Here is a 20,285-nt window from a genome sequence, read left to right on the forward strand (position 1 = left end):
TCCTGTTTTCTCATCATGGGTGGTGGGGGACTGTGGGACTGGTGCCCCTCTCTCATCATGGGTGGTGGGTGACAGTGTCTTGGTTTTCCATCATGGACCTTGGGTGATCTGAACTTGGTGTCCCCTCTCTCATCATGCGTCATAGATGGTGGTGATACGGTTGGGTCCTTGACGCAAGCTCCCCACCCCTCCCCTGCACCCTCCTGCCTCACCTCGCACTCGTAGTAGCCCAGGTCCTCCTTGCTTGCTGCCCGGATCTCCAGCACCAGGAGGCCGCTGCGTGACTCACTCAGGGTCCGGTACTTGCCGCCAGGTGTCAGCAGGGCCCCGTCCTTGTACCACCTGAAGTCAACTCGAGTGGTCAGGCAGGACCTTCCCAGATCCCCGGTGCACAGCACCCTCACCCCAAAGATCCAGGTGACCTTACAGTGCCCACCCTTTTGGATGCTGCTGGCCAAATGTCCAGCCTGACAATGTCCTCCTTGCTTCAGTGAGGGCTATCAGAACATGTTGGGTCCCCAAGATGCCCACTTCTCATCAGAAAGGCCGTGCTTCTGTGTCCAGCCCACCCTGACCCAGTGAACATGCTGCCCACCCTCGATTTATAGGAAGAAGGGGTGGTGCTGAGGCAGACCCCCCTACCCCTTCGTCTGCCCTGGCCCACCTTATCTGAGGGTATGGGGTGCCTTCAATGGTGCAGGTGACCTGGGTGTCCTCTCCCTCCACAAAAGGCACTGCCTGGACCTTGTTCACAAACCGTGGGGGGACTGTGGGGGCCGCAAGGGAGAGACACAGAGAGAGATGGGAAGAGATACAGAGAGTGAGAGACAGAGAGGGAAGGAGAGGGAGATAAAGAGATGGAAAGGTAGAGAGACAGAGGGACACAGACACAGAAAGAGACAGCATCACGTAGCAGGACCCTGTCCCCTCTGATGAGTCCCCAGACCTGGGTCAGACATCCACACCACCCGCCAGCATCATCCGCATGCCTGCAACCCCGTGGGGGCTGTGGTGGGGGGGGTCCAGGTGCCTTACACCTAGCCTCCCTCCCAGGCTCACCCTGCACCAGTATCTTGCCCAGGGTGCTGGCATTGCCAGCAGCACTGGCTGCAAAGCACATGTACTGGCCAGAGTCGACACCGGTCAGGTTGTCCAGGATGAGGGTGCATGAGCCGTCGGGGTCTTCGATGAGGATGTGGTGAGGGTCCACCTCTACTGGCTTCCCATCTGAAGAGAAGGGAGGGCTGTCATGGAGGGGCCCAGTGGGGACAAGAGGCTGTGCCTGCCTGGGGTCACAGTCACAAGCCCAAGGGGCCGGCAAAACTGCCCACCTGTGGTCTAGCCAGCCAAGCTGACCCAGAGCCCTGGACACTTATTCAGACCTTCGTGTGCACAGCGTGGCCTCTGGAAGGCAGGCTCTTAGCTGGAGGCAAGGACCAGGCTGGGGGCCTGCACCCCACAGAAGACATCCTGTTCAGATAACCAGACCCTAAGCCACCTCACCAACAACTCTGTGACCCCGGGGACCTCCAAGGCACTGACCTGCTAGCAGACATGCCCGGATACCACCCATCTGTTCAATCATCTTGTCTGAATGCCTAACATCTCCAACCGTAATGTGGTTCTTTCTGGGGCCAGAGATGGGGAGATGTAAATCTTTCCCTTCAAAGAACTCTTTCCTCCATAAAAACGTACAATTTTATAGACGTACACCTTCCAACAGCTCTGCACGTGCTGGGCAATGTGGTTTAAATTACAATCGTTCCTAACCAGCATCTTGCTTTTAATTCACCAGGAAACTTAATGACTTTAAAATATATAAAAAAGCGCCTCCAGCCACCACTCCCTTTTTCTGCCCCCTCTGAACTGAGTTCCAGGAAAGTTATCACTCCCACTATCTCCGCTGCTTCCTTCCCATTGGCTCCCAAACTCACTCCCCTGGGCTTTCCCCTCCCACAAAACAGCTTCTAGTAAGGCTGCCAGTGACATCGTCGATCCTACTGCCAGAAAACCGTTCTCCGTGCCCTCCTGGCACGCCTATGGCTGTCCTGAGCATGACGGTGCTTCCTGGACCTCGTGTAAGGAGCCGTCCGGAGATCAAGGCAGCAGGGCCAAAACCACCTGACCCCTTGCAGCCCACAATGCACCTCTCTCTGGGGGACAGATGGGCAGATGCCCAGTGGCCCCATAAAAGCTCAGCGCCTCCTAAAACTCAGGGTTTCTCTCTTGTGGTGCAACACACTGCATGCAGCAACGGAGGTAAGAAGCTGTGCTTTCCTGTGACCAGCAATTTTTGTCTCCGACCGACTAGAGTCTGCCTAGCAAGGAATCATCTCAGACCCTGCATGGCTTCTGATTTGCAGTTTGGCGACAAGAAAGGGACACTGTCAGAGGCTGGGGTTCCAGAAGAGAAAGAAGGTGGCCAGTTACTAGGACCTGAGGGAGGTCCATGGAACTCGGTGGTGGATATGCCGAAACGGTGTGGTCGGCTGGGCAGCAGCAACACCACCCCCCTTGCTGCCTGGGAACTGAGAAAAACTAAGCAGGTGGTTGCAGCCTTATGTACTGAGAAGGGGGTTCAGAGAAGGAGGTTCACAGACAGACTCCGGGTCGTCGCCTTGGTTGACTCACTCTTTTCGGAGCTGGGATGGTATTGGTTCAGCCTCAGGTCGCTGGCTCCCCAACTGTGTGGACAGAACTGCTGGCTTGTTTCGCAGCTAATCCACTGCCTTGACTCCTGGGCCCCCACCCGAGAAGTCTGTGCTCTACTTCTGGAGGGATCTGCCCTCAACTAGTGTTGTCTGATAACCAGCTTTGGTGCCAGAGCCTCTTGGCACGGGGCAGCTGGCTCCCCTTAAACACACTCCTCTCCTAGCACATGACTCAGGTTTTAGCTGAAACCGTCTTTGGGGTGGAGAGTGGAGATCTGACCGGCTTGCATGTCCGTACTAAATCGCCTGTTACACACTCACTGACCGACCAGCTGCACTTTGCCTTGGTCTCTGCTCCCTCTGCTCCTTCTGCGTTCAGGGGCCGTTTCGCATATACGGCCCTCTTCCGAAACACCAACAAAGGCTTCAGCCTGTGTTGGGCCATTGTCAACCCCGATGGGGAGGGGCAGGAGTGAGCAGAACGGTGGGCATGAGGAGGGGCACTGAGCACGCACACGTACAGCGTTCTCTTGGAGACGACAGTAAGGGGGCCGATATATGCAGTGGGCCCTGGCGCAGGACACCTCCCTGAACAGAAAAAGCCTACAGGAAGCTGTCAGTGGCCGGCATGCCAGCTTGTGGCACCCGGGTGGCATCTAGAATGCTGGTGACAGCTGCAAGAGGTGGTCCACGGGGCCGTGTAAGTGTGTTCCGACAGGTGGCCCTGCCTCCTCAGGAACCTTGCTCGGACCTCCTGGAGAGAGGATGGAGATGACGCCACTGCGCAGGCCACTGACGGCTACGTGGTCACCACTGTGCAAGCGAAGCCCCGGGCAGCCGGGGGGACAGAGCCCCAGAGAGCGCTGTGCTGTGGCTGTAATGGGAGGGGTCCCAGAGCTGAAACAGCGTCAGCAGCAGTGGTGATGCTACCTGGCTGAGGGTTTGAGCAAGCCCCACACCTGACGTCACTGAGCCGGAAGCGGGTCTTGTTCCATCGCTGCCCCCAGCCCCTCCCTCCTCCACCTGGCCTCCACAACTTTACGAGAAAAATTATCAGGGGTGGGTGTTAGTCTCCCTGTGCCAGAGGGACTGCCTGTCTGCTATACCAGGGACCTTGGGCAGAAGGACGCAGACCTTCACAGCTCTGCGGGATTCAGGCACCTGGGTCGCACGGATGGACTCTCCACAGGGCTCCCCGTGAGCAAGGAAGATAATGTCACCTTGGGGCCAAGTGAGGGGACCCTGTGGCTCCTACCTCTTGGCCCTGATGCTTGCTGTGTTTGGAATTCCCTGCCCTACATGTGGGGAGGTGGCTGTTGGAGCATGTAACTGGCCGAGCCCAGCAGACTGTGCTTTCCCGGGTTGGTGTTCAGAACCCCATGGGGAAAAGGGGGTTCCAGGCTCCTGGATGACGTGAAGGGAGCTGGGGTGACAGAAGAGGCTGTGTCCCAATTCAACTGTGCAGCACAGCCAGAGGACAGGATTGTCACTAGCCTGATCCAGTCTCAGCTCCTGTGGCTCCAGCTGATGTAGACTGGGTGGCTGTAACGGGTCCACTGTGCATTCAGGCAGTGAGGTCTCTAATACACATCTCCAGTGCCCTCTGCTCCCTGCTGGCTGCCCCAGGGTGGGTGGGGGGGGGTCAACACTTGGGCCTCTGTCCCCAACACTCAGCTCCTGCCGTGTGATGACATTTTGCCGGCTGGCAAGTCTGACTGCTGCCTGATGCTGCTCTTCCTGGCCAAGGTCGTTAGGTGCTCACTGACCTTGAGCTGTTGTGAATGGCTTGGCTGTTTGATTTGCCACTTAACAAACTATAGATGGGCTGATGGAAACCCTCCCCCGCCTTCCTTGGGGCCGTGAGGCACACTGCATGGGGTGGACCCCTGTCTTGGTGGGGCAGTGCCTCCCGGAGCTATCTGTGTTGTTTCCCACCATGATGCTGCTTTGGGTCTGCCAGCGGCCGGCTCTGGCCACACCCCATGGCCAAGTGTGCCACATGGGCCACCTGCAGTTTGACCACTGTGTCAACATGAGCTGACCATGCAGCTGCCACTAGCCTCCTCCACTCACAGGAAGCAGCTGTCTCAGACAGGTTATCCCTTCCAGAGCCTCCCAGATAATAGCCAGGGTGAAAGAGACCAAGGACTGTCCAGCACAGTTGGGAACGTAGGATCCTTCCCTGACTGCCTGGGCAAGGTGCGTCCTTCTTTCCCCTCAGACGCAGCCAGCTGGCCAGCACATGCCCCTGGTGGCAGCTTGGCATAAGGGAGGGCCCGAGGGGCACAGAGTCACTTCTGGATGACTTCTATGAATGGGGTCCCTCTGAGCCTGCCCTCCAGGCTAAAGGTCTGGGTGAGGAGGGATGGCGGGAAGGATGAGCTGCGGAGACTCTGTGCAGGGCAAAGCGGCTGGGAAGAGACTGCCGTAGACCCCCGAATGTGAGCCAGTGGGCTTCCCTCCAGATGGACGATCCCCGCAGCTCTCTCTAGCTGCCACCGGGAACCACATGTGGCATGCAGCAGCTCTGCCATGTAACTCTGACCATGGGCCACAGGGATGGCCCCTCCTGCGTGTCCCAGCAATATGCCCCTACATGTCTTTTCCAGCCCCATCCTTTGCCCTTCTGGATAAACAAATGCCCCTGACTGGCTGTGGACAAGCAGGACAGCAAAGACTGGTAGCCCTGGGACGCTTCCTCTAAAACCAGGATTAAACTTGGTTATTCATACTGAATTAGGAACTCAGAGGCCTACCTGTTAGCCCAAGTGTAAGCCCGCTCAGGTGCAGCTTACCTGCCAACCCAGCTGAGGCCTACCTGCCAGCCGAGGCGACCCCTGACCAGAGTATCCTGATTTACCTTGGAGGCCTGAACCACACCGAATGGTTTACGCTAGACTGATTTAACATGGGAGCTTTGGGTCACACGACATCAGGTTGACCTCTAAAGGGGTAGTGACTGAGGTCAGCCATGACAATGTGGATGATCCCCAACAGAAACCCTGGACACCAAAGCTTGGTGAGAGTCCCTGGTTGACCACTCTCTGTGTGCTGTCACACGTCAAAGCCAGGAGAACAGGTGCTGTCCGCACAACTCCACAGGGTGGTGGGGACACCTTCACCCCACCTGGACCCCACTCCTCACACCTCTTCCTTCTCACTGCAATAAATTGGAACCCTGAGGGGAGTGGCTCTGCTGAGTTCTGAGTCCTTCCATTGACTCATGGAACCTGAAGGTGTTCGTGGGACTCCCCAGCCTCGGTGTTAGAGTGAGGGTGCCCCGTAGGGATCCCAGAACTCTGCAGCTCACATCACAGTCAGAACAAATCTGAGATCCCACCACAGCCCTTATTCCTTGCTGTGCCCGTATTGGTGCCCCGGGCTCCTGGCTGCCCCTTGGAGCCTTCCAACACGTCTGCCAGGCTACGTTTTCTCTGACTGGTGATCTTGCTCCCCACTTCACATTACTCGTTTGTCTCTCTGCTGTCACTTGTCTCCTCCTCTAGAAGGTCAGCCCCTCGGACATGGTCAATGCATGCCCTCCCTTGCCCAACCACCCGCGTGTACCCTGGCCAGTCTGTCTTTGGTTCGGGAGTGGGCAGCTGGAGCAGGAGGCCTGTCCCTCATGCCTGGCCTCTGACCAGGACCCACCCAGCTTGTGGCAAGGCCAGCAGCCCTGGGCTCAGAGGCCTACCTTTGTACCAGCTGATGATGGGCTTGGGCGTGCCTGTCACACGGCAGGCCAGCTTGACTGTTTCACCCAGTTCGGCAGTGCAGTCAGCCAGCTCTTCCTCGAAATCTGGGGGGCCTGGGGACACACATACACACCCAGGCCCTGAGTGCTTAGCTGTGCCCTCAGTGCACCCCTGGCAGGGACAGAAGCCCAGCCGAGGGCATGGTTGTTACGGACACCGCCCTTTGCCATGTTGGAGGCAGGCTGGCTGTGACTGGGGGGTGCTGGGAAGTGTGGCGAGTAAGGTGTGCAATGGGGAGCCTTGTTCCCACTCCAGGTGTGGAGCAGACCCTTCACACCCTGAACCCAGTCTGGGTGTCTGCCCTGTGTTGGGGGCCCCTAAGTGAACCCCAAGTTTCCCCCACTGTGGTCAGGACCAGCCCAGCACCCCAACTCAGCCCAACAAGAGGCTGAACTGACAGAGGGGAGAGTGAGCCATCTGCCCCAGGAGGCAGCCTTTTCCCTGGTGGCTGCCCAGGCAGGGCCAGGGGCCTGACTTGGGTGCCCCCAAGTCAGACGGCTGAGCTAAAAGGTTCAGTTCCCGTTTCTGGCCTTACTGCCAGGACCAGGCACTCACGCCAGATGGGCAGGGCCAGGCGCTGCTGGATGCCGCAGATCTCCTTCACCCAGGCGTTCTTGGTGATGACAGTCCGCGCCTGCAGTAGGTACTTGCGCACTGAGTCCTCCCGCTCGTGCCACACCTCAAAGGCACGGTCATCGCCCTCCACCTGCTCATTCAGGTCGATGCTGCTCAGCTGTGGGGGGAGGACGAGGGCTGACCATCTGGGATGCGGCCAGAAGACCAGCCTAGGCCTCCTCCTGCCCACACGCCCTGCAGGCCCCCTCTGCCCACTTGGGACCCAGACAGCGCCCACACACCTTCATCATGTTCCGGAACATGTAGCTGAAGGTGTCGGTGCGTGAGTCCCGCCTGGGCTTGCAGACTACCAGGTGGTGTCGGAACAGGAAGACGTGGCGGTGGTGGCCCTTCCAGGGCATGCGCGCGCCCGGTGCTCCCTCCCACACGATGAAGTGGCCCTGGGGGAGTGGTGGGCACTCACTCAGCCTGGGAAGCAGCCCCCATGGCCCCACGGCCCGCCCTGCACGGCATCCCCCAGACCTGGCGGATGGGCTCGCCCAGGGCCTCCAGGGTGCCCGGATAGTTCTCCATGAGCGACACGTGCAGCTGGTTCTCGGCGCGCTGCGGCAGGGCCGACACCACCGCATAGGCCTGCTCCAGCAGTGCGCAGTTCTGCCGGTTCCGCGCCTTGTTGCGGATCAGCTCCTGGGGAGACAGCGAGTCAGGGTGTGCCTGCTGGCCATGGGACCTGTGGGGCGAGGGGCGAGGGGCGGCTGCTGACCTTGAGCAGGGCCTGGTACTGCTGGACCCGCTGCACCGGCTGCTCCAGGAAGTGCTGTAGCGGCGGCGGGGGTGGCTGTGAGGGGTTGGCCGCCGACAGCACCTCCTCTGTGTATTTCTGCGGGAACAGAAGGGTGGGTTTCAGGGCAGGAGGACAAGGCCCTCAGATGGCCCACGTCACCCAGGGTGTCACCCAGAGCCCAAGAGCACTCACACAGCCTTTACTCCCTGGGTGGGCCTCACCCACACCCCAGTGATGGCGGGTTACTGAAGGGTGAACAGAGCTTCAGGGCCTCTGCCTGCTTTTCTCACTAAGCCAGGGCCCAGGGGCCTGGGCAGGCTATGGGGGTTGGGCAGGGTCATGAGAGATTCCCTTGGAGATGGGAGCCAGTGCTGGCCGGGGGACAGGGGCACCTTGTAGAACTCCTGCACGGCCGTGCTGACCACCACCGACTCGGCCTGCACTCGGCCCACCAGGAACTCCAGATACTTCTCGAAGGCTGCCTGGTTCTTGATGAAGCACATGGCCACGTCATCGTCTGTGTCACAGCTCTGTAGCTCCTGCAGGAAGCTGCCGTGGAGGGTACATCGTGAGGGCCAGCATCAGGACCCTACCCACGACCCATGATCCAGCCCTCCAGTTTGGGAGGAAACAGGTTCCTGCCAGGGCCTGGTCCCAGTGGCTCCTGGAGAGTGAGAAGGGACTGTGTTGGGCTGAGGGGTATGCATGTGTGATGTGTGAGGGTGTGCACATGTATGCAGGCATGCAAAGAAATTCATGTACATGTAGGCATGTGTGCACAAGTACATGTGTGCCCGTGTACCCCTGTGCCCACACATGTAAGGGTATGCACAGGTGTGTGTGTGCCCACGGACATGGGCTGCCGCAGGCGGGAGCACTGCAGGCACTTCCATGGGTAAGCCAGCTGCACACGCCTATTTCTGGAGACAAGTGTGTCCTCGTACAGGGTGCGGTGCACCAAAGGTAAATCAAGTCAGCACCCCCGAGGCCCAGCCCTAGGGGTACACACACGTGTGTGAGTGTGTGGAGTGTGTGGTATGTGTCCGCGCAGCCTCGAGGCCCACCTGCCCACCCACCTGTTGTGGAAGTTGCTGAGGTCCTGCACGTTGCGGAAGATGACGGCCTTCTGGCTGGCCACTGCAGTGGGCACGTGGGGACAGCTGTCCAGGTGCCGCATGTGGTGGCCCTGCAGGAACTGCAGGCTGCTAACGAAGGCCTGCTCGGAGCTCAGCAGCTCTTGGATGACAGAGCTGGGGGCAGAGCGTGAGGGGCCAGTTCAGCTGCTGAATGGGCACCTCCTCTCATGTGCAGCCTTGAGCCAGGGAGATGGTGGAGGAGGGCACCCCCACAAGGCCATCCCACTGCATGAAGTCGTCAGGCAAAGACCCCAACTCCCCTACAGTCCCAGCCAGTGGCCCCTCACCTCAGCCGTGCCTTGTACTCATCCTCGGACACGGCCTCCCTGGGAAACTCAGGGGCCTCCGTGGGCCCCCACTCGGGTGACAGCTGATGAGGAACAAAGAGGGTTTTAGGTGGTGGGGGTGTTGGCCCAGCCCTGCAGGGATCTGGCTCCCGTCCTCATGGGGGGACAATCCCAGAATGCACCCCCTGGCTGGCCAGCTACCTTGAGCCTTTTGTCCAAGTAGGCAGGCGACACCCAGCCCTGCCGCGAGGGGCTGGACTTGGTGGGCTTGGTACGTACAAGCCAGCGAAGTGGGTGGGCTGAGTCCAGCACCTCCACGTACTGGCCCTCCCGTAGTGAGATGGCATCCTGCTCGGCCCCCAGGGGCAGGTAGTCGGCCGTGACCACGTAGATGTCAAAGATCTGGGGGGAGAGAATCTGAGTCAGACCCAGAAAGATACCAGCAGGGCCTCCCAAGGCCCCAAGCCACAAGACCCCTGGCATTAAGAGGAGAGGAAGAAACCATCCTGACATTCTGTGAAGTTCTAGAATAAGCACAACCAATCTCTGCTGATGGAAACCCTATTGGGGGTGCCAGTGGGGCCACCCCAGAGGGGCAAGGGGAAGCCTGGGTCATGGTGGTGATGTTGGCTGCTCAGGAGTGCACCCTCAGCCTCCTCCACTCTGCCACCCGAGGGCCCCCCGTTTCCCACCCCATCCCCCAACTCCTGTTTCCCTTTGCGGGCTCCAGTCACCCCCAGCCCCTTCTTCCCCCCACATGTATACCTCTCCCCGGGAGTCCCCATCCTCTGACTCCGAGGATGAGTCCTGGACACTGGAGGAGGGGCGTGAGCGGCCATGCCGGGGGGATGCAGATGGGGTCTTGGATTCCTCATCACTGTCACCTCCGGGCACCTGCAACTTGGCTGGGGGCACAGGGATTGTGACACTGGAAAGGGCCAGCTCCTCTCCTGTGCCCCTCCCCATAGGTCTTCAGGGTGCAGGTGGGGAGGGCCCTGACCCTGGGTCACTGTCTCCCCAAGTCACACCCAGGACCTCGCTCTGGGCTGGCTCCTCACCCTGCGTGATCTTGGCCGACACCATCTCCGTGATCTGTGAGGTCAGCTTCTGCAGAAACTCCTCCGTGCCCACCTCAGCCAGGGACAGGTGGCCACGGGCCTCAGCTGCCAGGGGCTCTCCTGGGGGCCAGACCCTAACTCAGCCAGCGAGCATTACAGATGAGCCTGAGCTCGGGATTCAGGGGAGATGCGGGGACACAGGCTCAGGGCTATGCTGCTGGAAGGAGAGAGGGCTGACCAGGACGAGGAGCCTTAATGGCTCGTGGGTATCTGAGCCAAGGTGTGACCGAGGCGCCACGAATGAAGGGAAGCAGGTCCTGGGCAGAGGGACAGTGGGTAGTCAGGGCACAGCAAGTGGCCAGCGTGGCTGCAGGGTGCTGGGCCTGGACAGCTGAAGGCTGACTGGGTAGAGGCCAGGGTAGAGGAGGAGGTTACAGTTGTTGGGGCCCAACAGGGTTTGTGCCTCTTCCATTCACATCGGCCATTTGGCAGCTGGTCTGCGAAGGGGCTTGGGGGTGGCACAGGGAGCTCAACCAGGCAGTGGGAGATGAGGGAGGGATCTGGACACTTAAGGCAGGGGGCAGGACCCAATTTATCTCCTGAGGGTGCGGAGCAGAGCCCCAGCAGCTGGGATTAAGGGTGAATGAGGGCTGACTGTGGGGGTCCGGGGGAGGGAACATGCAGGGAACAAGAGTAGGTGTAGGTTAGCTGAGAAGTGACCTGAAGGTGGGCGATGGGCATGTGGGATGCTCGGCTGTCTCCTCTCTACTTCTGTGCAGACTCAATATATTCAACAAAAATAATTGAAAACACGCCAAGGTGCCAGGATGCCCCATGCAGGTGGCCAGGAAGGGGCTGGACATGTGGGGGCCCTCTCCCCAGCCCTGACTTGGCAGCTGCCTGCTCCGCTCCAGGGCTCCACATAGCCTGCTGGACATGAGTGCTGAGCCAAGGGCTGGCTGGCCTTGAAACGAACCAGGGCTCAGAATCGGGCCCGCGAGGGGACGTGTGGGAGACCTAGCCCACAGCTGGGTCATCTGGGGCCAGGCAGCCTCATCCACACCCCACTCCACATTGGGCCTTGGCTGTCCCGCATCAGGGCTCAGCTGCCCTTGCCGGAGCAGACGTGCATCTGCCCAGCCCGTACCTTTCCTCTGCCCGGCAAGGTTGGCAAAATCTGCAGCTTCTGGCATCTGTGCAGAGATGGCTTGGGTCCTAAAGGGGGCAGGGGTCTCCTGAGGGCCTAGAATGGACCCATCACCCGCACCCTTGGGCAGGAAGAGCATGAGGAAACTTCTGACAGAAAGAGGGTCTGGGAAGAGCGGGCCGGGTGCCAGTCAGGCCCCAGGGGGCCCTCGCTTTTATAATGGGGAAACTGAGGCACAGAGAGACAAGGGCTAGCCTAAGCCACACTGCCTTCAAGGGGCAGAGCCAGCTGCGGTTCAAGACAGGCCTCCAGCAGTAGCATTGTCCTCCCAAGGGCCAGGGCCCCTATGACACCCCCTAACCCCACTACCAGCTCTGGCACAGCCCCTCACTCACCCCTGCAGGAAGGTGGAGATGAGGGCCTCCTTCACCCCAGTCGGTTCCCCTGCTGCCCCCACTTCCCTGGGCACTGTGAAGAGAACAGGTAACTACCAGCATGACACCCATGCTGAGCTGATTCTGGTGGGGACCCTGCTGGGGATGTCTGGGCCACCCCTACCAGGCGCCCTGGGCCTGTCCATCCAGAGCCCTGAGGAAGGGCTGTGCAGGGCATCACAACTCAGCCCACAGCCAGCCCACCAGTGGTGTGGACAGGAATAGGTCTGCCCTTGATGCACCAGCCCAGCCCACAGAGCGGCTGAGCAGGGCCCAGGAAGAGACCACTCATGGAGTCAGGAGGCTGCTAGAGGGTCTCAGCCTGCTGAGCAGAGCCCACAGGGTGGCGGGGAGCTGGCCCCGGGGGCCTGTGCTCAGGTAGAGCAGACGGGAGAGAGGTCTGGGGAGGGTTCCAGGGAGGGGGCGTATGTCCCCAGAAGGAGGCCCAGCCGCCTCCCATCCCCGCCAGGCCACTCATGCTCACTCACAGCCAGAAACATGCAGGCTGGCAGAACAGAGGGCCTGGCCAGCAGCACTGGAAGCGATGCAAGTGTAGGTGCCCTGGTGCTCTCGGCCCACATCCAGCAGGACCAAGCTGTGCTGCTGGGCAGAGCTGGCTATTGTGTAGCCCGGCGTGTCCTGGCAGATCCACAGCACCCGCTCTGCCTCCTCCCGCAGCCAGTGAACAGCCGGGGTGGGGAGACCTGGGGCAAGAGTGGATGGTGGGCAGTCAGCCCCACACTGGGAAGGGGGCTTTGGGAGGGGGGGTTGCCTCTTACCTCCCTGGGGGTCCTGAATGGGCATAGGCTGCTCTAAGCCCCCCTGGGGTGTAGGGGTCGTGAGTGGGGGAGGGCTGCACTGAGCTTCCCTGGGGGTCCTCAGTGTGGAGCAGGATGCTTTACCTTCAACCTTCACAGAGAAAGTGATGCTGGAACCCTTCTTCACCTTCTTGGAGGTGAACTTCTCTAGGAATCGGGGTGGCAAGAGCTGCTGCACGTCTGGGGACACACAAGTGGCTGCTGGTGATTCATGGAGAGCCACAGCTCTGTGTGGTGGGTAGGCTCTGCCCCTCCTCCCAGGTTCCCTCCCCAACCTGGCTGGGTGGCCTCCCTGCAGCATGTGTCCTGCATTCCACCCTCTCTTCACTGGATGGGCGTGCCCACACCACCCTGCTGGGCCTCCTGCTCTCCCCTTGCCCTTCTGGGCTTGGCTCACCTGCTGCTGGGCTTGGCTCACCTGCTGCTGGCTTCTCTTCTGGGTCATTGGGGCCTGAAAAGTAGGGAAGTCAGATCTGCAGGAAGAAGGTGCCTCCCGCCTGGGCCTGGGAACCTGCTCCCAGGGTAGGAGTCCAAAGGGTGGCCTGCTCACTCCTACACCCAGGACCTTCCGGAACCCGAGCAGGCATCTGCCCACCCACTACACTTCTACACATGGGGCAATGACCGCAGGCCCAGCCCAAGCCTGCCGACATCAGCGCCAGCACTCACCTCGAACCAGCAGCCGAGCAGATGAGTAGGCGGCGCCCACGGCATTGCTGATGTAGGCCGAGTACTGGCCAGCATCCTCGCTGGTGACCGAGAGGACCTCCAGGGTGTGCAGCGTCTTCTTGTCCACTAAACGGATGTGCGCAGAAGTGGCCAGGGGCTGCCCATCTTTAAACCAGTAGAGGTGGGGTGCCGGGTAGCCTGGAGCCATAGGGGGAGTGGTCAGCACAGAGCCACTGCCCACTGGGCAGCATGCCTTCCATGTGGCCCAGGGAGGGGATTCCTGGAGATACCCTGGCCATGGTGACCACCCGACCTCTGCTGGCAGGAGGCAGCGCCTGGCCCTCCGGCCCTCCCCCCTCACCTCTCACCTTTCACCTTGAGCTGGAACTTGGCCAGGCGTGTGCCAGGGGCCACCTGGAGGTCTTTCAGCTCCTCTACCACCTGGGGCAACTGCCCCTCCTCTGACGTAGACTCTGCACCCTCCTGCTCGCGGCTGGCAGGGAACAGAGAGGGGCAGTGTGATGTGGCTGGGTAAGGGGTCCAGGGCAGGGGTGGGGTCAGGCCTAGATGGCTTCTTAGGTCTCCTGTTAACATGCTGGACAGAAACTGTGTAGCCTGGCTAAAGCCTCCAGGACAGAGATTCTGTCAGTTCAAGCTGGCATAGCCATCCCCCACTCTAGGCCCAGGACTGCCAGCCTGCTCGGCACTGCCCACCCTTGCATGGTCCCCACCTGGACAAGTAGCCTTGGGCGCTGAAGTAGGATGAGGTCTCTGTGGCATCTGCGGCAGTGTCGTAGTCGGTGCTGGTCACTGGGGATGGAGGGTGCAGCTGGAGCCAGGCCCGAGGCCCCTCTGCCAGGGCACAGCCCCACCCTAGAGGCCACCAGTTGTTCCTGGGAGCCACTTATCCACCTGGTTCAGAAGTCACGGGGACACAGCTACCCTGGGACCCCTCCCTTTCCCCAGGCTGTTACTAACTACAAGACCCAACAAATTGTAAATACAGGGTGACTGTGGGCTTCATAAATGGCAGGCAGGGACAGTAGCAGCATCTTCCAGTTCCATCCCTCTAGAGAATGGGAATGACGTATCTGGGCCTCAAAACCCATACCTGGGGACTTCCACGTGTAGCCACAATGGAGTAACAGGGACTGGATGTTCTGCTATGGACTGGATGTTTGTGCATCCCCCAATTCATATGTTGAAACCTAACCCTAAGGTGATGGTATTTCAAGGTGGAACCTTTGGGAGGTGGTTAGGTCATGAAGATGGGGGCCTTCATGAATGGGGTTAATGCCCTTATGAAAGGGACCCCACAGAGCTACTCCCACCATGTGAAGACGTAGCGAGAAGGGGGCCATCTACCACTTCGAAGGACCCAACTGTGCTGGCACCCTGACCTCAGACCTCCAACCTCCAAAACTAAGAAATACATTTCTGTTGTCCATAAGCCAACAAGTCTATGGCACTTTGTTGTAGCAGCCCGAACTAAGATACCCTCCCACCTGAGACAACCAAAACGAACAAAATACATGAAACAATGATTGTGATGTTGTGATTTATAGTAAAAAATATGTATTTGGTCCTTGTACTGTTCCTGGCACAGAGTTCCTAAAACCCTTGGAATTTTCTGTGCTGAGGATAACTGTGTCCTGATATTCATAATATGAACCCTTGTCAACCACCCCTGAGTTTATGTGAATGAAGTGATTTTGGAAAACCCCTAAGGATGGGGGCTGGTTGCCAAGGGAACCAACCATGTGATTAGAGGGTTAGAACTTTCAGTCCCTCTGGGGAAAGGAGAGGGGTGGAGGTTGAACCAATCACCAATGGCCGGTGATGTAATCACCGGTGCCTGTGTAACGAAGCCTCCATAAAAACCCTGAAGGACGGGGGTTCCGAGAGCTCGGGTTGGTGAACACGTGGAGATGCTGGGAGAGTGGTGGGCTGAGAGAAGACAGGGAAGCCCCTCGCCCCTTCTCCATACCTCACCCTGTGCGTCTCTTCCATCTGGCTGCTCCTGGATGATATTGTTTATAATAAACCAGCAATCTAGTAAGTAACATGTTTATCCGAGTTCTGTGAGCTGCTCTAGTAAATTAATGGAACCCAAAGAGGGGGTGAGGGAACCTCTTATTTATAGCCAGTCAGTCAGAAGCACAGGTGACACCTGGGTTCACCATTATCATCTGAAGGGGAAGGGGGCAGTCTTCTAGGACCCTCGACCTGTGGGGACTGATGCTGTGTCCACATAGGCAGTGTCAGGACTGAGTTAAATTTTAAGACACAAAGCTGGCGTCACAGAGTTGCTTGTTGTGGGGAAAACCCACACACACTGGAATTAGGTACAGAATCATCAGAACGGTTTTCAAGTCATTAAGCATTAAGCAAGTGTGGACGCTGAGAGAAGAAATACCTACTAAGGACTCCTGGTGGCTAACTGGGCTCAAACTTAAAAGCAGAGCCTAGCAGCCACTTCTAACAGGAGTTCTCTCGTGCAAACCATGCTTCAGGTAGAGGCCTGCACTGAAGTATCTACAATTGAGCTATTTGCACTGAAAAAGGTTCCCTTCTTCACCACACTCCTAACTGGGGATTCCTGTTGGTGTTGAATTGACACCAGTGACCATTGGTTGACACAAGTAAGAACACATGGGGTTCACAATGTTCCTGCCATCTGAGCCAGTCCTCATAAATGAGTTCCTGGAATAGTAGGACCAATAGGACTGAGGTTTTCCCTGTCCAATCAGAGCTATGCAGCTATATTCCCCCATCAGCATCTTCACTGACCAATCAGAGAGGCTCCATTCTGACCAATCAGGACAGTGCTTTTTTGACCAATCAAACTATGAGGGTTTGCAGTCCTCATTTGCATGAGGATGGACCAATGGGGGAACCAGAGGAGAGAACTTCTGTGTATATAAGTCAGCTTCCCTTAGGCCCAAAGCACACCCTTTCCCTTTCCACCAGAGACTGAAGACTACACTGCCTAGCTGGAGCGAAAACACCAAAGATGTCTCATGGGGCCAGAGTGGAAAAGAACAGGCAGAGCAGACCACATCACACCACATGGATGCAGAGCAGAGCTATGTAGCATGCTGCTACATAATTGAGCTGTAACACTATTGAGCTGCTCCATAGCTGTGATGTTCCACAGCCATGCTGTATGACCATTGAGCTGCTTGCACTGAATAAAGTTTCCTTTTTCATCGCAGTCCAAATTGGGGATTCCTGTTGGTATTGAATTGACACCAAGGACCATTGGTTAACACATGTAAGAACAGTAATGCTTACAGAGGAAACAGGTGAGCCCTGTGATTGCTTCAGTTTCCAGGTCCAGGAGAGGAAACTGAGGCAGATCCAGGTAGATCCTGAGTTGTGGAGACAGAGGCAGCTAGAGTCCACAGGACAGGTAACCAGAGAAGAGGTGGCTATACAGAGTCCCTCCCTTGAGGATATAGCAGACCATACACTCGCACGCGCATGTGATGAAGGAGCCATCTGAGAGGACTAGAGGAAACAGTGCCAGAGGAGCACAAGAGCTGGGATACCACCCGTTTCCACAGCCAGACTGGAAACATGATTTGGCTGTGGAATTGGGCAGAGTGCTCAGGAGCGCTCTCCCCCCAGTAGAGGGAGAGGATCAGCTCTGCCCTCACCTAACAAATCCCATGCCAGACCCCAAAGGACTGACTGCTTCCAAGGAAGTCACTGTTTCCAGAACACAGCTCAAGAAGACTTGTAGGAATACACAGCATCCAGCTCCCAGCAGGGCAGTGAGGACTCACAATGTCAGGTTCCCAGTCACAGATCACCAGACATGTGAGGAAGCAGGAAAACAGGAGCCACAATGTGGAGAATAAGCAGTCAGAACTGACACGATGTTAGAACTGGCAGCAAAGGATATTAATGCAGGTATCACAACTGTAGTCTGTGTTTGAAAAGTTAAGTAGAGACGACATATAAAAAAGACTCAAGTAGAAGTTCTACAAATTAAAAATACAGTGCACGAGACTAATAGCAGATTAGATATTAAGAAAAAAACAGTGAACATAAAGGCATAGCAATAGAAAAATCCAAAATGAAATGAACAGTAAAAAAATTTTTAAAACTTAGAGTATCAGTGAGCTGCACTATGGCTTCAAGTGGCCTGATATACGTGTAACTGAAGTCCCCAAATGAGGGGGAAAGGAATAATGGCAAAACATGTTCCAAACTTATTGGAAACTATAAACCCCAAATTCCAAATAGCTCAATTAACTGCAAACACAAGGATACATAAAGTGCACCATATAATATAATCAAGTTACTCAAAACCAGTGATAAAAAGAAAATCTTAAAAAGTATCCAGAGACCGTATTTGCAGAAATTGACAAGCTGATCCTAAAAATCATAAGAAAATGCAAGAGACCCAGAATGTTCAAAACAGTCTTGAAAAATAACAAAGTTGGAGAACTAACACTTCTAGATTTCAAAACTTACTACAAAGCTACAGTAATCAAGAAAGTGTGGTAATGTCATGACAGACATTTAAATCAATGGAATGGAATTGAGAGTCAGAAATAAACCCATACATTTAATGGAAATTAGTTTTGGACAAGAGTTCCAAGACACTTTTATGGGGAAAAAATAGTCTTTTCAACATGGTGCTGGGACAACTCAATTTCCACATGAAAAGAATGAATTTGAGCCCTTGTCTTACAACACATACAAAATGAACTCAAAATGGACCAAAGACTTCAATGTAAGAGTTAAAACTATAAAACTTTTAGATGAAAGCATAGGTGCAAATCTTTATGACCTTGGATTAAGCAGTGGGTTCTTAGACATGACAACCAAAGCACAAGCAACCAAAGAAAAAGTAGATAAACTGGACTTCACCAAAATTAAAAACTCTTGTACATCATAGGACACCATCAAGAAAGTGAAAAGACAATCCACAGAACAGGAGAAAATATTTAAAAATCACATATATGATAAAGGTCTAGTACTCAGGAAAATGAAAAGAATTTTTACAACTCAAAATTAAAAGACAAATAACCAATATAAAAATGGGCAAAGGATTTGAATAGATGTTTCGTCAAAGAAAACATGCAAGCACATGAAAAGATACCCAAAGTCATTCATTACCACTAGGAAAATGCAGTTAAAACTTCACACCCACTAGGATGTTATTAAGAAAAGTAACATAACAAGTGCTGGCAAGGATGCGGGGAAACTGGAACTCTCATGCATTGCTGGTAGGAATGCAAAATGGTGCAGCTGCTGTGGAAAACCATTTGGAGACTGCTCTAAAAGTTAAAGACAAAATTACCATATTTCTCAGTAATTCCACTCCTAGGTATGTATCCAAGAGAACTGGAAACATACATCTACAAAAAGACATGTACATGACTGATCATACCAGCATTACCCATAATAGCCTGGGCAACCAATGGATAACCATCATCCAATGAATGGGTAAGAAATCCATATACAATGGAGTATTTTTCAGCTGTAAAAAGGAATGAAGTACTGATGTATGTTACCACATGGATGTACCTTGGAAACATGCTCAGTGACAGAAGACAGACACAAAAGGCCACATATTGTGTGATTCCATATATATGAAATGTCCAGAATAGGCAAATCCACAGAGAGAGAAAGTGGATTAGTGGTTTCCAGTGGCTGGGAGGGGGATGGAGAGTGATGGCTGATGGGTATGGTTTCCCTTTGGGATGATGAAAATGTTCTAGAATTAGATAGTAGTGATGGTTGCACAATCTTGTGAATACACGAAAAACCACTGAATTGTACACTTTTAAATGGCAAATTTTATGGTGTGTAAACATCTAAAAAATTTAAAATCCCAATAGAAAAGACAAATTATGTGCAGAGAAACAAAGACAAGAATGACACCATATTTCGCATTGGAAACAATGCAACTTAGTAGACAGTGGACCTATGTCTTTAAAGTATGGGAAGAAAATGCTGTCCTAGCAAAAATATCTTTCAAAAATGAAACCAAAATAAAGACATTTTTTTTCAGACATACAAAAGCTGGAAGAATTCCAGCTTACCCAGACTACAAAACATGTTCTAAAACATCCTTCGGGTTGAAAGAAAGTGACACCAGATGAAAATCTAGACCCATACAACAGAGTAAAAAGCATGGAGATAGAGGTACATGGAGAAATATGTAAGATCTTGTCTTATTTAAGATAACTGACTTGTTACTGTGTTTTAAATAGTTTTTTTCCTTTTTATTTTGAGAGAACTGTAGATTCACATGCTGTTTTAAGAAACAATGCAAAGATCCCATATACCCTTCACTTAGTTTCTGGCAACGTTAACTTTCAACTATAAAAGGTGACATTAATCCGTCTGTTGACCTTGTTTAGACTTCACAAATTTCACATGAATTCCATTGAGTGTTCATGCAATAAAATGCAATTTTATTACTGTTGCACATGACCACAATGTGTTCCTTTTCCTTGCTGACCACAATGTGTTCTTTTTCCTACAGGCTAACCATTCACTCACTCCTGAAGGACAGGTGGTGGATAGTTACCAGTTTGGGGCTAAAGGAATAAAACCATTCTGAGCATTTACGTACAGATTTTGTTATGAATTGAGCTTTTATTTCTCGGATAAACGCCCAATAAAACAATTGCTGGGTCACATGGTAGGTACATGGTTAGTTCTGTAAAAACTGCCACACCGTGGTTCCAGAGTGGCTGCACAGTTCTGCACTCCCACCAGCAGTGCAAAGGGATCCCACTTCTCTGCTCCCCCACCTGCATATGGTGTCATCACTGTTTTTCAGGTTAGCCATCTGATAACGTACAAGGATGTCTCACTGGGCTATGCATGTGCGTTTCCTGGCGGCTAATATGTAGAACATCTTCCATGTGTATATCCTTTCCAGTGAAATGTCTAGACACACTCCTATTCTAATTAGATTTTTAAACAATTTTTGCTTTTAATATTG

At 54.9% G+C, this 20,285-nt stretch overlaps 1 protein-coding gene across 4 annotated transcripts in view; it reads right to left on the minus strand.

Moving 5' to 3' along the window:
• The window catches only part of OBSCN (obscurin, cytoskeletal calmodulin and titin-interacting RhoGEF), a 156,055-nt gene that overhangs the window by 22,431 nt on the left and 113,339 nt on the right, over positions 1 to 20,285 (minus strand). For 3 of the 4 annotated variants that reach the window (XM_033095762.1, XM_033095760.1, XM_033095761.1), the window contains 22 exons: positions 14,047 to 14,125; positions 13,684 to 13,808; positions 13,316 to 13,513; positions 13,044 to 13,097; positions 12,731 to 12,826; positions 12,317 to 12,532; positions 11,790 to 11,862; positions 11,395 to 11,462; positions 10,248 to 10,367; positions 9,955 to 10,094; positions 9,391 to 9,591; positions 9,190 to 9,272; positions 8,843 to 9,016; positions 8,159 to 8,315; positions 7,746 to 7,862; positions 7,505 to 7,669; positions 7,264 to 7,422; positions 6,962 to 7,139; positions 6,346 to 6,459; positions 1,060 to 1,227; positions 665 to 767; positions 213 to 342 (listed from right to left, as the gene is read on the minus strand). In XM_033095762.1, coding sequence (XP_032951653.1) covers positions 213 to 342; positions 665 to 767; positions 1,060 to 1,227; positions 6,346 to 6,459; positions 6,962 to 7,139; positions 7,264 to 7,422; positions 7,505 to 7,669; positions 7,746 to 7,862; positions 8,159 to 8,315; positions 8,843 to 9,016; positions 9,190 to 9,272; positions 9,391 to 9,591; positions 9,955 to 10,094; positions 10,248 to 10,367; positions 11,395 to 11,462; positions 11,790 to 11,862; positions 12,317 to 12,532; positions 12,731 to 12,826; positions 13,044 to 13,097; positions 13,316 to 13,513; positions 13,684 to 13,808; positions 14,047 to 14,125 — 2,918 coding nt within the window. The remainder of the gene's footprint in view (positions 1 to 212; positions 343 to 664; positions 768 to 1,059; positions 1,228 to 6,345; positions 6,460 to 6,961; positions 7,140 to 7,263; positions 7,423 to 7,504; positions 7,670 to 7,745; positions 7,863 to 8,158; positions 8,316 to 8,842; positions 9,017 to 9,189; positions 9,273 to 9,390; positions 9,592 to 9,954; positions 10,095 to 10,247; positions 10,368 to 11,394; positions 11,463 to 11,789; positions 11,863 to 12,316; positions 12,533 to 12,730; positions 12,827 to 13,043; positions 13,098 to 13,315; positions 13,514 to 13,683; positions 13,809 to 14,046; positions 14,126 to 20,285) is intronic. The other variant, XM_033095759.1, reaches the window with a different exon arrangement.

The sequence above is a fragment of the Rhinolophus ferrumequinum genome, chromosome 24, assembly GCF_004115265.2.
Source record: "Rhinolophus ferrumequinum isolate MPI-CBG mRhiFer1 chromosome 24, mRhiFer1_v1.p, whole genome shotgun sequence".
NCBI lineage: Eukaryota > Metazoa > Chordata > Mammalia > Chiroptera > Rhinolophidae > Rhinolophus > Rhinolophus ferrumequinum.